Raw genomic sequence first — 13,798 nt, 5'->3', positions numbered from 1 at the left:
TATTATAAAAGGCCTGCGAGATGCCCTGAGGGAACTGACCAAACATATGCAGTATATATAGGTGTCTCAAAAAAAATGCAGTACATAGAACTAACATAACATATCGACCAATTGCGGCATCTGAATGCTACGGTTCATGTGCAAGTGTTTTTGTATTTAGGGTGACATTCTTTTGGTTGCCGAACGAGATCCATATTCAGGTGGTGTAGAATTGCCACTCGAACGCAGCAGCAGCTGCATTCTGTTCCTCCCATGTCGTTGTTGTAGGTTTTCATGCGCAAGGAAGTTGGGAAGCAAAAACCGAGAAGAACTCCTCCTCACATTTGGATCCCTTGCCAAATGCAAAACACCAAATCTCGACTCATGCATGGTTGGAGTGGAACGCGGATTCCGTACACAGCAGCATGCTAGTATCGTCGGCGGTGAAGGCGACTAAATAATGCAAAACCACACCAAGCACGGAGGAGGAAGAAGCGCCGTTCGTTCTTATTTATTGGATATATGTACACAGCCGTGCTTATTGTATTACAGAGCATATGGAAAGAGCACCCGCTGCTTAGATCATCTGCGCTTCTTCAGCATGCTTAATGGAGCTCGGCACAGCTCAGTTCTCGTGATCCCAGACTTCGGATGCGCTCTTGTACGGCCCGTGGGTCTTGTTCACGAACAGCTCCTCCCCGGTCAGCACACGCTTCTGCATCAAAAAGAAAAAAGCACCGGGGATCATTCAACGTGCATGCTTACATCACATCAGATGGAAAACGTACGGCTAATCTTTTTTTTTTTGAGGAACTAATCATCTTCTAATAACTCGACAGGAATTGTAGTTTTTAGAATGAAAGTAGGGGTATTTAACCAGTAATCCCTCCGTCCCAAAATTCTTGTCTTAGATTTGTCTAAATACGAACGCATCAAGTCACATTTTAGTATTAGATACATCCGTATCTAGACAAATTTAAGACAAGAATTTTGGGACGGAGGGAGTAGTTGGCACAATAAACCCATGGAAAGATGCTCAATCTGGAATCGTTTCTCGGGCCTAAACTGGTTTTATCTAACTAGCCTGCCTGCAAGATACCCTGAAGAAACGACTAAACATATGGAGTACCAACAGATCGACCAACCGCGGCAAGTGTTTCTGTGTTACTAGTACCATATTTAGGGTGACAGACATGCAGTTTTTCTAGGAAACGAGATCCGGATTCAGGTGGTGGTGTACTGCTAAACTGCCACTCAAACGCAGCAGCTGGCTGTATTCCAATTTCCAAGTCGTGTCGAAATTTTGACTCTAGTTTCATCTCACCATTTGCAGTGTGATCAAGAGAGAATAAGTGTCACAATCCCTCACCTCGTCTTTGATGCTGCACAGGACCTTGAAGTCCTCTTCAGGGATCTCCCACCCAAACACCTGGATGTTCTCCTTGATCCTCTCGTCTTTGCTCGACTTGGGAATCACACTCGTTCCCCTCTGCAGAGCCCACCTGATGAGCACCTGCCCCGGGGTCTTGTTCAGCTTGTTGGCCACCTGCAGTTCAATGGTTTGAGTTGAGCCACTACACGGTACACTTAATTTGAAAACTAGCCGTTTATGTTCTGATTTCTGAACATACACACCTTTTCGACAACCGGGTCATGCGCAAGGTTCTTCTCTGAAGAACCCAATGGGGAGTAAGCCTGCACAAGGAAAATAAGAGTACGAGACAAAGTTCAGTGACCGCCAATGCATTTTACTGAAATAAGAATACCGTTAAGCGCTTTTGTTTTGCGAATAAAATGTCTGCTAAGACATCTTACGGTGACATGGATTCCGGGCTTCTTGCAGGCCTCGAAAATCTTGTCGTTCTTCCAACCAGGGTGCATTTCCATCTGTCAGTTAAGTAAATAAACACAAGGTCAAAAAAGTGACTCTAGCGAATGCCGGACGAGCGATCAAATCTGAGAGTTCACAACCTGGCACACGGCCGGTGTAATCTTTGCAGACCGTAGCAGCCGGTCGAGCTTGGTCACGGTGTAGTTGCAGATCCCGATGTCCTTAACCAGTCCGTCCTTCACAAGGTTCTCCATCTCCTTCCACACCCCCTCCATGTCGAATTCCAGCACCTCCCCTGCTTCCGGAGGCTTGTGTGCCCCATCTTTCAGCCGGAATGGCCAATGAATCTACATTCGTTCATTTTTGTTTCAAAATTTCCGCATGTCAGTATGCAGTGCGTGTCACAGGAAATACTACATGCTTAAGCTTGACAAGATCTGCACCACATCTAGGTTGCCGATTCCAGATCGCCAATGGCATAATTATTACTGTATCCATAAGCTGAACCAGTAACTAAAGAACAAGATAATAGTAAAACTATAAGCAGTGTTAAGCACTACACTGTCCCTTATTACCAGACAAAGCAACAATCATGCACTGGTTTTATCTTTCTTACATGGTAAAGATCGATGTAGTCCAACTGCAGATCCTTGAGCGTGTTCTCTAATGCTGGCCGCACCCTCTCAGGGACCAAGTTCGTGCACCTAAAGGAAGTAGCCCAAAATATCGATCAAAATTCAGATGCTCGAAACACGCCGTAAGTTAAGTTACTGTCGTCGAACGACAATCTACGACTCCGCACATAAGTACGTGCGTACCATAATTTTGACGTGACGAACAAATCTTTCCTGTCGATTCCAGCTTCCATTGCAGCCTTAAGCCCTTTGCCGACCTGAACTCAGTAGTTGATGGACACGCTTACTAAGCTAGCTAGGCTAGTACAGTACAGAAACGGGGTACTGGTATAATGATGTACGTACATACCTCCTTTTCTACTCCGTATTCAGCAGCTGTGTCCACGTGCCTGTATCCAGCCTGCAGCCATCATACGTACACTCAGGTTATCACATAACCCTACTGTCATTTCCGAGCGAACTAGCCAGAGTTCTGTGGTGTAAAACTGTATCTGAAAACCCAAGCAAGGGCATGGCGATATATACCTCGGTGATGGCCGTCTGAACGGAGTGGGCGGTATCTGAGCCAGCCCTCCAGGTGCCCAATCCGACGGCCGGCATGGCATGCCCGCTCTTGAGGACGAAGTGGTCTTGCTTCTCCTGCCCCATCGTCGCCTTGGCGCTCGCCATGAATGATCACGCCTTCTGAATCTCAAACCTCTCCTCTCTTCTCACGTCTCTTCTTCTTTCCAGTGTTCGTGGGCAGCTTCTTTATTCCACGGAAGGAGATATGGCATTCGCGCTCGAATATATAGAAATGGAGAGTTCTAGGAAGAGATGCCACGTACATCGGCATCCATGGACAGATGGCGGGAGGTCACCGCCTAGGGTGCATGTGTGTCACCATGCCACGGTGCATGGAGCACGGGTTGCACTGGGAGAACTCGCCAGAACCCATATAGGTGGCCAGCAACACAGCAAAAAATGTGGCTTAGCTGATGGTGCCAGAACGAACTTGCTTACCTGCCGTCTCTCTGGACGATTACGAGGGAAGCTGGCTTTATAGCAGGCAGAAAGATTTGAGTGTAACAGGTAGAGGCCTATGCCAAACCCGTAAATGTATATAAGTATACAACTCAAAACCCGTAATTGCTGATGCCAATTAATCCACTAGACACTCATCGTCTTCTCCTTACATATGTATTCCCATTGTAAAGAAATATAAAAGCGTTTAGACTACTAAAATAGTGATTTAAATGCTCTTATATTTCTTTACAGAGGGAGTACAAAGTACAATCTACAAGAGTATATTTACCCTAGAAAAAATGGCTAACTGCAGTAATTTATTGTTTTTTCTTGTATGAATAGTCCATCCTGGCCGATCAAAGAGTGAGAGGCTCAGCATCGTAGCAACAAGATTCCTTTCGCTGTCTTGAACCTATATACATATATGGTTGTGGACTTTGAAGCCCACGGAAAGCGACCAAATCACTTGGTCGGATCACTCGATCGGTCCGCATTGCTGCTGCTGCTGCTGCTCTCATCCGGGTTCTGTACATCGGTTCTACCGTCCTCTAACTGGGATGTTTCAGGTGGCGCGGTGACCTCATCAGAAGGAAGCTGTTCCTGAATCTTCTGTATTCCAGTGTACCGAGCAAGATCAACCCATTGCTGCAGCAAACATAGTAGTAAGTGAGGAGGGAGAAAGGCAGAAGTACCAGCATGTGCTAGTGTTAGGGACCTTTTTTAATAAACATATCGCTTGCTTGGAAAATCCAAAAGGTATGCAGATTACTTCCTACAATCCGATAATAAGTATGAAATGTAATGAACGGTTGATGATTTCCTCACAACAATATGAGCTAACCACACCCTTCTCCTTCTAATGAAATATTTATGTTTGCTTACTCTTTAGTGTTCTGTTTGCTTAGGGTAAACAGTTTGAGACTACAGTATGCTACCAGCACCACAAATCTTAGGGTGTGTTTGGTTGAGCTGTGGATTTCAAAAGAGCAGCTGTGAAGTGTGAGCTGTGAGCTGAGAACTGTGGAAAAGTTGCAAGTTGTTTAGTTGAGACAACTGTGAAACTGCAAATTTGGCATAAATTGTCTGTGATGCCCTTAGGGACTGAAAGAATGTTTACATGCTAATTGACCCCAAAGCAATGATGGTGCCCAACCTGTGTTCCCAAGTATGAGTTGGCTGTCCTTGCTACAAAGGACAAGAGACCAGCAAGAAGTGGCTGATTATACTGAGTTGCCAGGCTCTCTCCCAGTCGATGCTCCAATAAGCCAGCAATGATCTTCAACATAAATAAACATAGTACAAAATTAGATAAATTGTCCTAGAACAAATAAGCTGGCAGTAGGTCCATTGGGACTCGTTTAAATGCAGAAAGTCTTGTTTTGGGTTTAGTTTACATACAGCGGAACATGCCAATATACCAAAATATATTGCATATATTACAGATTCTGGAGCACTGATTGAGTGATTGCAAATAAGCAAGAATGTGTCAATTTCCCATACCAAGACTTAAACACAAAGAAGGTTATGTATAAGCAGTACATCTCAACAATAACCAACTGCCAGGAACTATAGTTACTTGTGCAACTCAAAAGATCAATATAACTAATTAGGGTTAATGATGATTAGTTACAGACCTCGGGTATCACTCAGGCAGAAAGCTGTAAGTTTGAGGTAGAGGTTTCATACTTCCACAACAAAACATAACCTAGACCTTTCAACTGAAAGCAACTAAGTTACTCCAACAACTTACCTGATACCGCAAATTTGCTGATGTTCCAAGAAAGCAACTATAAACAGCTGCCGACTTCAAAACAGGAGCTCTCTTTCGCCCTGCTCCCACACTCACAGAAGGTTTCAGCACTCCTCGAGCAGCATACAGGAGATCTGAGGAAACTCCAGCCCCAACACTAGAAATAAACCCCACACCAGCAAGTTTCAAACCACCAACTATTACTGCGGCAACCCTCTGGTTCATATTCCAGTTCTGACCAAAGGTATTCTTTTGGAACGCGTTATCTGGCAATGATCCCAAAAGGCCTCTGACAAAGCCCAAGCTCTGACCAGAATCATTATCAGTAAAAGAAAGCACTGAAATAGTTGGAGCAGGTAGCCACACTGTAAAAAAATCGACGACAGACCCTCTAATAGTATCGGTGAGGACATAGTCAATTTCCTCAAAAAATCGCCCTTTCCGTCTTTCATACTGTGCTAGTAGAGTGGTTGAAATTGATATAGCCTCTTCAATTGCTAATCTTTGGAGGAATTTTGGGTCTGCGAGCAATCTTTCCCGGAAACCCTGCAACAGTTGATTGGCTTGAATGAATTTTTATATAATGGAGTCTTATACAATAGTTATTCTGTTTTGAAATCAAGAACAGCATGTGTTCCAAAGTCTCAAAGAGGATTTCCAGAAACACCAATCAGATAAATTAACAAGATATATAGGTGGAAAGGACCAATGAGCAAAACAGAATTAACGAAATATTTTCTTACTTGGAATCGGTGAATTAGCTCAGTCATAACAGGGTTTTTGTCGAGGTCAAAGAAGTTCTGCAATATCTCAGGAGAAACAACTCCAAGATCTATTCCTTTCTGAAGATCCTGCAATAGTTCAGTGAAAGAGTTCCATTAGCCAAACTATATAAAATCCAATTCTGCGACGATAAGGAAATGTTTTGGCTACAGAAGTTTTTTTTACTAACAGAGATCTGACCGTGGCTGCTTTCATTAAATACCTGGGGTAAAGCTTCAGGCCTCCTGCCAGCAGCATTCATAACTCTAGCAATTTCAGCACGGTCAAAGCAATTTCTGGTGCAAGTTTTAGCCGCTGAATACCATAAGAAGTCAGCAACTGGGATTTGACCTTCCCTCCTTATACTCTGTCTTTCAGGATCAAGTAGTACCACAACTTGGCCTTTCTTCGGCAACTTTTTAGATACTCTGGCAGGAACACCAGTTCCTCGTGACCCATATATAAGATGGCTTGCACCCGCCACAACAATTAGCAGCCCTGGAGGATCTCTACCATTAAGTTCTTTCATAACTATCTGAGACATGGTATAATCATCAACTACTCTTGCCTGTGCTGATAAATATGAATTCGGACCAAAAGGAGAGTCACGAGTTGATGTAATATTCTCTATGAACGACCGGCCAGACCTAAAACCAGAAATGAAGCCAGAGCCTGCTGGAGGAGCATATTCCTTTCTTTCTGCTTTCGAAAGGCCTCCAATCCCCTCTGCCTGGACAGTTCTTTTCACCTACTCAATAAGGGAACGTTAAATTCTACTCATATTCATAGGTTAAAAAGTATGCACAACATAACAGTATGCAAGTTGTATCATGGTTTTCAGAATTAGACTCATTCAATAATTTATGCCGAGTTGTCTAGGTACTCAATGGCGCCCATGCCTGCTAAAGCAGTTGTGCGGCAAGCTACAGAAAAAACTGTTTCATAGGATGTGGCAAAACAACTGCAATCAAGTATGGATATAAGATTAACACATAGGCATCAAGGAAAAAACTTTGCAGGTGTAGGAAATTAGAAGAATTTGAATCACTGGTGCACAATGGTATTGGTAATAAAATGTTAGAAGTTCCTGCGAAGTGTTGAATACAGTGAACAGAATATAGAAGCTATCAATCACCTGCAGTGGGGTTCCACTAGCAACAAGCTTAATTCCATTATCACGACAGAAATTTAGAAGAGGTTCATACTCCTGCCAGCGCTCTGATGGCCAGTGCGACGTGTACAACTTCAGGATGCTGCCATCAATCCTACATAAAGCATAAGCTTCTAAAATGTCACAAAAAATGAAGCGAGGTCTCACTCAAGAATGCATTTCATTTCTGGATAATAGATTTTTCTCATGAAGATGAGATCAATGTTACTACTTCAACTATGCTCCATCAGCATTGAAATCCTATAACGTTAATTGTGATAGAAATACTGCGGTAACTGCACTGTTAATTAGAAACAGAGATGTAACTCATATAACTTCCATCATTCTTATAATAACGATAAGGTATTAAGGAGAAAAGGACATAGCCTATTCATCTATTAAGTGGACACCAAGTATATTTCATCTCAGGCCCAAAATAGAAGTATACTTCATCTGTTCAAAATAAACATTGTGAACAAAATACAGATTAAATGGAACACAGTAGCCAGGTAGAAGGGCTAACGATGATATTCCGGTAGTTATTTAATGCATTGCATGTCCCACAACAAATAAAAAAGGTACAGACATGTCCACAGCTCCACGTCACTACTCGGCGCTCCAAGCAAAGATAGAGAAATCCCAAGCTCTATGTGTTACCCAAGCTGATCTCAAGCACCAGAGTTTTTTTTTTTTTGAAAGAAAGAACAAGCACCAGAGTTTGAATAAGGTCTATCAGTCTATGACTCTGGTGGTCCCAAGCTCTATGTGTTACCCAAACTGATCTCAAGCACTGTTGTTCAGGCCTGATACTTACAATCTTATCACACGGCTTGCTAGTGGCAGATTATGCCAACAGGTAGGTTCCAATGACGGAAAATTAGAGAGATCAGAGTTCAATACTACGAGCACACTAACCTGCTCAGACAATGAGACGTCAATGAACCATAACATGAGCCCGTAATGTCCAACAAGCGTCAAGCAGGCAGAACAGGTGAACCATGTTCTTATCGGGAGCAATTCTCCGGATAACTTTGATTAAAATTGTATAGGGGGGGTGTAGCGCACCTTCCGCTCATGAAGTCGTCTAGCTGCTGCTGGAGGTCGCAGGGGAATGCCTCGAGCGCGAGGGACATGCGCCTCTCGGCGTCGGCGCAGCGGGCGGCGAGCTTGGTGACGATCTCGAGCTCGAGGACGCGGTCGTCGGGGTCGGGCACGAGCTCGGCCTCGCCGAGGTAGACGACCCTGGCGGCCGCCAGCTTGTCCCACACCCGGCCCTTGGCCTCCCTCCTCACCGCCTGCGGCTCCCCGATGACGGTCGCGTCGTACACCCTCGACACGGCCGACTCGTCGCCATCGGGCTCCTTCTCCTTCGGCGGGGGCAGCGGGGCGGGGGCCGGCGACTCGGCGGGAGGCGGTGGGGGTGACGCCTGGTCATCGGCGGCAGCGGCGGGGGCCGCGCGAAGCACGGCGGAGGCGGCGGCGAGCGAGGGGATGAGGAGGAGCAAGTCGCGGCGGGAGGAGGCCGAGGCGGAGACGCTGCGACGAGGAGACGAGGAGGAGGGGGAGGCGCCGGAGTTGAGGGGCTTGGTGCTGAGGCGGGAGCGGGGAGACGGGAGGAGCGGTTTGAAGGAGGCGGCGGCGTTTCTGAGCGGCGCGTGGGTCATCTTCGGAGCTCCGCTTCGCCGGCAGCACCGCGGCCGCGGGGGCGGGGGAGCAACGATCTCTTGTGCGTAGTCTAGTGAAACTCTCTTCTTCCCTTGTGGTTGTGGTGATGGATAAACTCACTTAGATTTTGATTTGAATTTGTGTTCTGGCAATTTGGAGCTTTATTAATTTTGCAAATAAAACCGTATGTCGGCAGTGCTTTTCGTCTAAAATGTTTTAACTTGTGAGATTTCTTTACGGGCAATTTGTGGGATTTCAATCAAAACTAGCAAAAAGAGAACTTCTATTTTGCTGATAAACTCAGTTGAATCTGTGACGGTGGTAGGATTTCAATGGTTGAACACTCCTCAGCCGCATCATGTAAGCTTGGCACCCGGCCATCCACATCGACGCGATTCCTACTGGACATGTGCACAAGACGACGAGGGAAATACTAGTAGAGCGGAGATATCACGCGACTCCCAAACTTGGCAATGGGTATGCAGAGAAGAAAAAAAGTGCATGTGGGCAACTGTGGTCTCCAAATGCACATTTGGATAAGTAAAGATAGCCAGCCACACGCTCGCCAGCCAGCCCAGTCAGCAGTCGGCAGCGTGTGAAAGCTGGATTTGTTGTGTTTGCCACTGCCACGATGCAAACCAGATGCTTCTTTTGTGTCACAAAATATTTCACCGTGGCAAGAGAGAAAGATCGTGCGCTCAAACCAAATATTACTCCTGTTTCACCTCTCATTTTTCAGTCCATTGTCTATAACAAGACCAGGTAGCCGCAATAAATTATCGCGCAATTGTTGCATCATCACAATGGCAAAACTGGAGAGAACAAAGGAAAGGTTGTGCCGGTGTTGGAGTCAGGGCAAAATCCACTGCTATACTAGTACTGTACACCAAAGCTGCATGCCTGCATCAGTTGCTCCTGTTCGCGTATACTTTAGTTTCCTCTGCGACCTTTCCCCACATATTAGCAAAATGGTCCGAATATGAGACCTGCCAATTCATATCAAAGGGGTTATTTTTGTTCAACGACGCTGTTGCAGTTCCTGCCACACATTTCATAGTCAAAATAGTGCAATATATTCATACCTGGTTTACAACAAATCCTTTCAGCATCTCAATAAGATCCCGACGCCTATCCTTGTCAAATCTTTTAATTTCAGTCATGTTATTTTCCTGCATTCAATAGAGAAGGTAAATGGCGGAAGGGCGAAATTATATAATTCTTATGGATGCAGTATGGTTCCAAAATTCAGTAACACACACTCCCAACTCCACACAAGAAATCAACCTCCACCATTTTCTAACTCAAAAAATGATCCTACAGTTTGTACCATTGTCCGCATACCCTGAAAATACATGTTGAAACTCCAAAAAAGACGCGCATATGTTATGATCCACTCCCAGGATCTTAGCACAAAGACAAAGACCACCCTTTGGGATCTCTTAAAAGCAAAGGAATATGTTATCATAGAAAACCTAGTATGCATACAAAATTGAAGAGACAATTTTTTTTTTTGCAACAGCAATAGCTCAACTAACACATTATATGCGGATTAGCATGTATAGTTTCACTAGCTAGAACTCGTCCCTCCTTTGTATTTATATCTCAGCTGTAGCTATGCTTTCCTGCGGAGTGTGTCAACCAGAAAAGGTGACAGAATATACTTACGAACAAACAAAGTTTAACTACATGTTAGCTACCAACCCACATCATGGTGACGGTAATCCTAAATTTTATTCTGATTTTCAACGACATAATATTGAAGGATAATGACTTGACTTGAACAAACTGGTCTTCTAGTTGGTATTTTGTATTCACAAACATAGCAGCAATGCCTCTTATAATGTTTAGAAGCTTCAAAAATATGCTACTCATGCCTAATATTATTCGATTGTGCGTGTAGCTGTCAAAAGAATATAATCTTTAGGATAATTATGCTAGCATGTACTCCCTCTGTTCACTTTTATAAGACGTTTTAGAAAGTTCAGACAGTGCCCAAAACAGTTCAAAGCTAGCTGTCTAAAACGTCTTATAAAAACAAACGGAGGGAGTACTATCTTGGTCAACAGACTTGGTTGAGGACGTGCAGTTAAAGAAACTAGAAACTATAACTGTGCGCCAGTTTTCATTAATAAACCGTCCAATGAGAACATTTGTCTTAAGCTTTTATTTTCTTCTATATGATTTTCCGTTTTCCCATATAACTTCATGCTCCATAAGTTTTCCAAAAGAACAATATCACTTCACAATTTTTGGCAGTTTACCTTAATACTCTCATATTCTCTAAGAGCTTGGTTTTTCACTCCTTCTCTTGTGCTTATTGTTTCTTTCAATCCCTCTATCTTCTGGTACCTTGTCCATTCCTGCCCAATACCTCTTGATGATACAGATTCAAGTCTTCCTGCCCTAGTGTGCAAGAAAAACAGATCTGCTGACAGACTTTGCACATGTTGTAAAGCGTTTGAACGATCAGTAAATGCATGATTAACAGATATCATCGTCTCCAAGTATTCATGGATAGTATCCTGCATACCCATAAATAATTCACTGTTATGATAAAAATACATACGAAATTCTAAGATACGATACTCCCTCCTTGTGCCCATATAGATGGCATATAAATTGAGTCAAAAAACCAATGTCTTCTAAGTTTGACCAAACATATATACAAAAATATGAGAATAGCAAATCAATATCAATATATCCACCATTAGATATATTTTCATATATATTTATTGAATTTTGTAGTTGTTGATAGTTTCTTCCATATATTTGGTCTAACTTAGAAATAATTAACTTATTAACTGAATTTATACGCCACCTATTTAGGGACGGAGGGAGTATTCATGTCTACTTGAGTTTGTGGCATATTGACGTACCAGCTGTTGTACAACTTCAGAATTTAATTTTGCCTGAGATCTGCTGAACTTGACAACAGAATTTGCAAAATGTTGGATAACACCAGCTCGTCTTCTCTCGGAATTACATGTTGCCTGCTCCCTTTCAAATTTTGCCAGTTTAATCAATGTCATTCCCAAATGAGCTGTAGTTGTTCGAAGATCATCCTGAGCTTTAACAAGTGATTCCGCCTATATAACATGCAAAATTAGAAGATGACAATAGTAGTTTCATGAACCAGAAAATACCATTCCAAAAGTTTTACGAAAACTGTGAGTGCGCAAGAACAGAATTGGCGTTTCGAGACTTAATTCTGCAGATAACAAAAAAGGAAGACCAGAAAGTGGAATGGAGCACATTTCTATCTATATATACAAGTCTATTTACCAAGAGAACTTGACATTGCACTATTTTGGAGACAACCATTCAATATGTCATGCTATCTACTAGATGTCATAAATTCCCCAAGCATATAAGGTGAATGCCATATGTTACTACTTCTCTGATAAAACATCATGCATGTATGTTCACATACCATTTTATACATAAGCAAAATATGTGGTCCGACCAGTAGCCCTAAGAGACCTTAACCAGGTCGGTGGCAAGGCCGGGCCTAGTAACACTACTTCTGATAGGCCAATTTGTCAACTCAACGGAAAAGTAAACTCAATTTTCATTCTTTTACAAACCGGAGAATTAGATAAGTAACATCTAGATCAGAGTAACCTAGTCATTCATTAGAAAAATAAAGGTAAGATGGTCCATATAGAAATTTTATTTGGCCGCTGAAAGTGTGTTCATGTTTGTTGGCTGCAGCAGGTTCCTATATCAATCAAAGTTAGTAAAGGCCTTAAACTATCAAATGCCTTATTAAATATTTAGAGATGAACTGGAGATCGGAACTTTCAACAGATCACATGATCGCCCATGAATGAGTGTCAGAATTTTCTGCTATGACTACATATGTTGGCAAAACCTAAAACTATCAAATGCCGATAATAGTTAAAATAGCCAGGGTTTGATCTAAAAAAGTTAAAATAGCCAGGGTTTGATCTAAAAAAGTAAAAATGGCCAGGGATCATAACCACCACAAAAAATTGTTGTGAAATTTGAGCCACTGTTTAGCTAATTAGCTTGAGGAATTCAAAGAAACCATCTTACGAACATGAGTTTAAAAATTCTAAACAGTACATAAATTTATATAAAGTGCTAATTGTGCTGCCACGCATAAGAAATAAACACAGGGCAGCGTATTCCCGTCTGCGGTGGTGGTCAGAGTTGAGGTCAGGCCCCACTCCGTCTTCCTGCTCCTTCCCCTTCTCCCTCCCCCTCCCCCTTCATCTCTTGATATTCATCCTCCCATCAATGACGCTCAGATGGTCATGCACTAAGACCGTTTGGTAATTAGATTTTCCCTAGGTGATAAAAGTATGAAGCAAGTAACAGCTTCCTATAAGATTGATGTTACTTAAGTTATATGAGACTGGTTGATCTACTTTTGAACTTTGATATACAACCTAACATGATATAGTGCAGATTGTCTATGAACGATAATGGGAAGCAAGAGAGCTGACGGTGGCACACACACCTGTTGAGACGTCGTGGTGAGCTGCTGTTGCAAGTCCTCGAGCCTGGACTTGTGCGACAGGAATTCTGTATCAGTCTCCTCCTCCACAGGAGGTGGCTTGGTTGCGACCAACCCATTGACGACGGTCTGTTTCAAATCCTTGAACATCCCAAACAAGTCCCTCCCAGCTTTGGCCGGGACCGTCGGGATGGCAGCATTCACCGTGGTAGTCCAGTGCCGCGGCGCCTCGCCTTGGAAGGCGGCAATGGCCCCCGGCTCGGTAAGGAAGGTGCGGAGGTCAGGGCTGCGGCCGACGACGGGGTGGGCGGCGAGGCGGCGGAGGTAGCGCTGTAGCGCGGTGCAGCGCTGGCTGACGAAGTCGTGGCGCTGCATGACCTGGCCCTCGACGAGGCTCTTGTCGGGGCGGGCGGGCACGAAGAGGCCGCGGTGGGCCGCGGCGAGGCGGTCGGCGAGGGCGACGACGTCGCGGAAGCGGCGGCGCACGCGGACCTCGGCGGCGCCGTCGGCGAGGCGCGTGGTGACGAGGTAGGAGAAGTAG

The 13,798-nt window shown here is 44.0% G+C and overlaps 2 protein-coding genes across 2 annotated transcripts; both read right to left on the bottom strand.

Annotated features, from left to right (window-relative positions):
* Positions 1-461: 461 nt before the first annotated feature.
* On the bottom strand, positions 462-3,214 carry LOC123182352 (aldose reductase). Its single transcript, XM_044594889.1, has 9 exons — positions 2,971-3,214; positions 2,795-2,845; positions 2,629-2,702; positions 2,427-2,514; positions 1,951-2,157; positions 1,795-1,866; positions 1,615-1,674; positions 1,349-1,525; positions 462-694 (listed from the first exon to the last, which is right to left on the bottom strand). The coding sequence occupies exons 1-9, from the start codon at positions 3,112-3,114 to the stop codon at positions 605-607; spliced, it is 963 nt and encodes a 320-aa protein (XP_044450824.1). The 5' UTR covers positions 3,115-3,214; the 3' UTR covers positions 462-604.
* A 255-nt stretch (positions 3,215-3,469) lies between these two features.
* On the bottom strand, positions 3,470-13,798 carry LOC123182355 (protein RETICULATA-RELATED 5, chloroplastic; the record flags this gene model as incomplete). The annotated part of the gene is given in 12 exon segments (XM_044594891.1): positions 3,470-4,095; positions 4,604-4,726; positions 5,201-5,746; positions 5,944-6,051; positions 6,186-6,710; positions 7,098-7,227; positions 8,178-8,386; positions 9,707-9,763; positions 9,860-9,946; positions 11,039-11,299; positions 11,654-11,863; positions 13,261-13,798. Coding segments are annotated over 12 exon segments (2,977 nt in total), but the record flags the coding sequence as incomplete, so codon positions are not given.

Source organism: Triticum aestivum, chromosome 1D (assembly GCF_018294505.1).
Source record: "Triticum aestivum cultivar Chinese Spring chromosome 1D, IWGSC CS RefSeq v2.1, whole genome shotgun sequence".
Taxonomy (NCBI): domain Eukaryota; kingdom Viridiplantae; phylum Streptophyta; class Magnoliopsida; order Poales; family Poaceae; genus Triticum; species Triticum aestivum.
Note: the sequence above shows the minus strand (reverse complement) of the source record. Positions and strands in the feature narration are given on the sequence as shown.

Excerpts from the sequence above, each read along its gene's own strand:
- LOC123182352 (XM_044594889.1), bottom strand. The coding sequence starts at position 3,114 with ATGGCGAGCGCCAAGGCGACGATGGGGCAGGAGAAGCAAGACCACTTC. Across the intron at positions 1,675-1,794 it reads AGCCCGGAATCCATGTCACC|GCTTACTCCCCATTGGGTTC; the intron begins GTAAGATGTCTT and ends TTCCTTGTGCAG. Across the intron at positions 695-1,348 it reads TGTGCAGCATCAAAGACGAG|AAGCGTGTGCTGACCGGGGA; the intron begins GTGAGGGATTGT and ends TTTTTGATGCAG.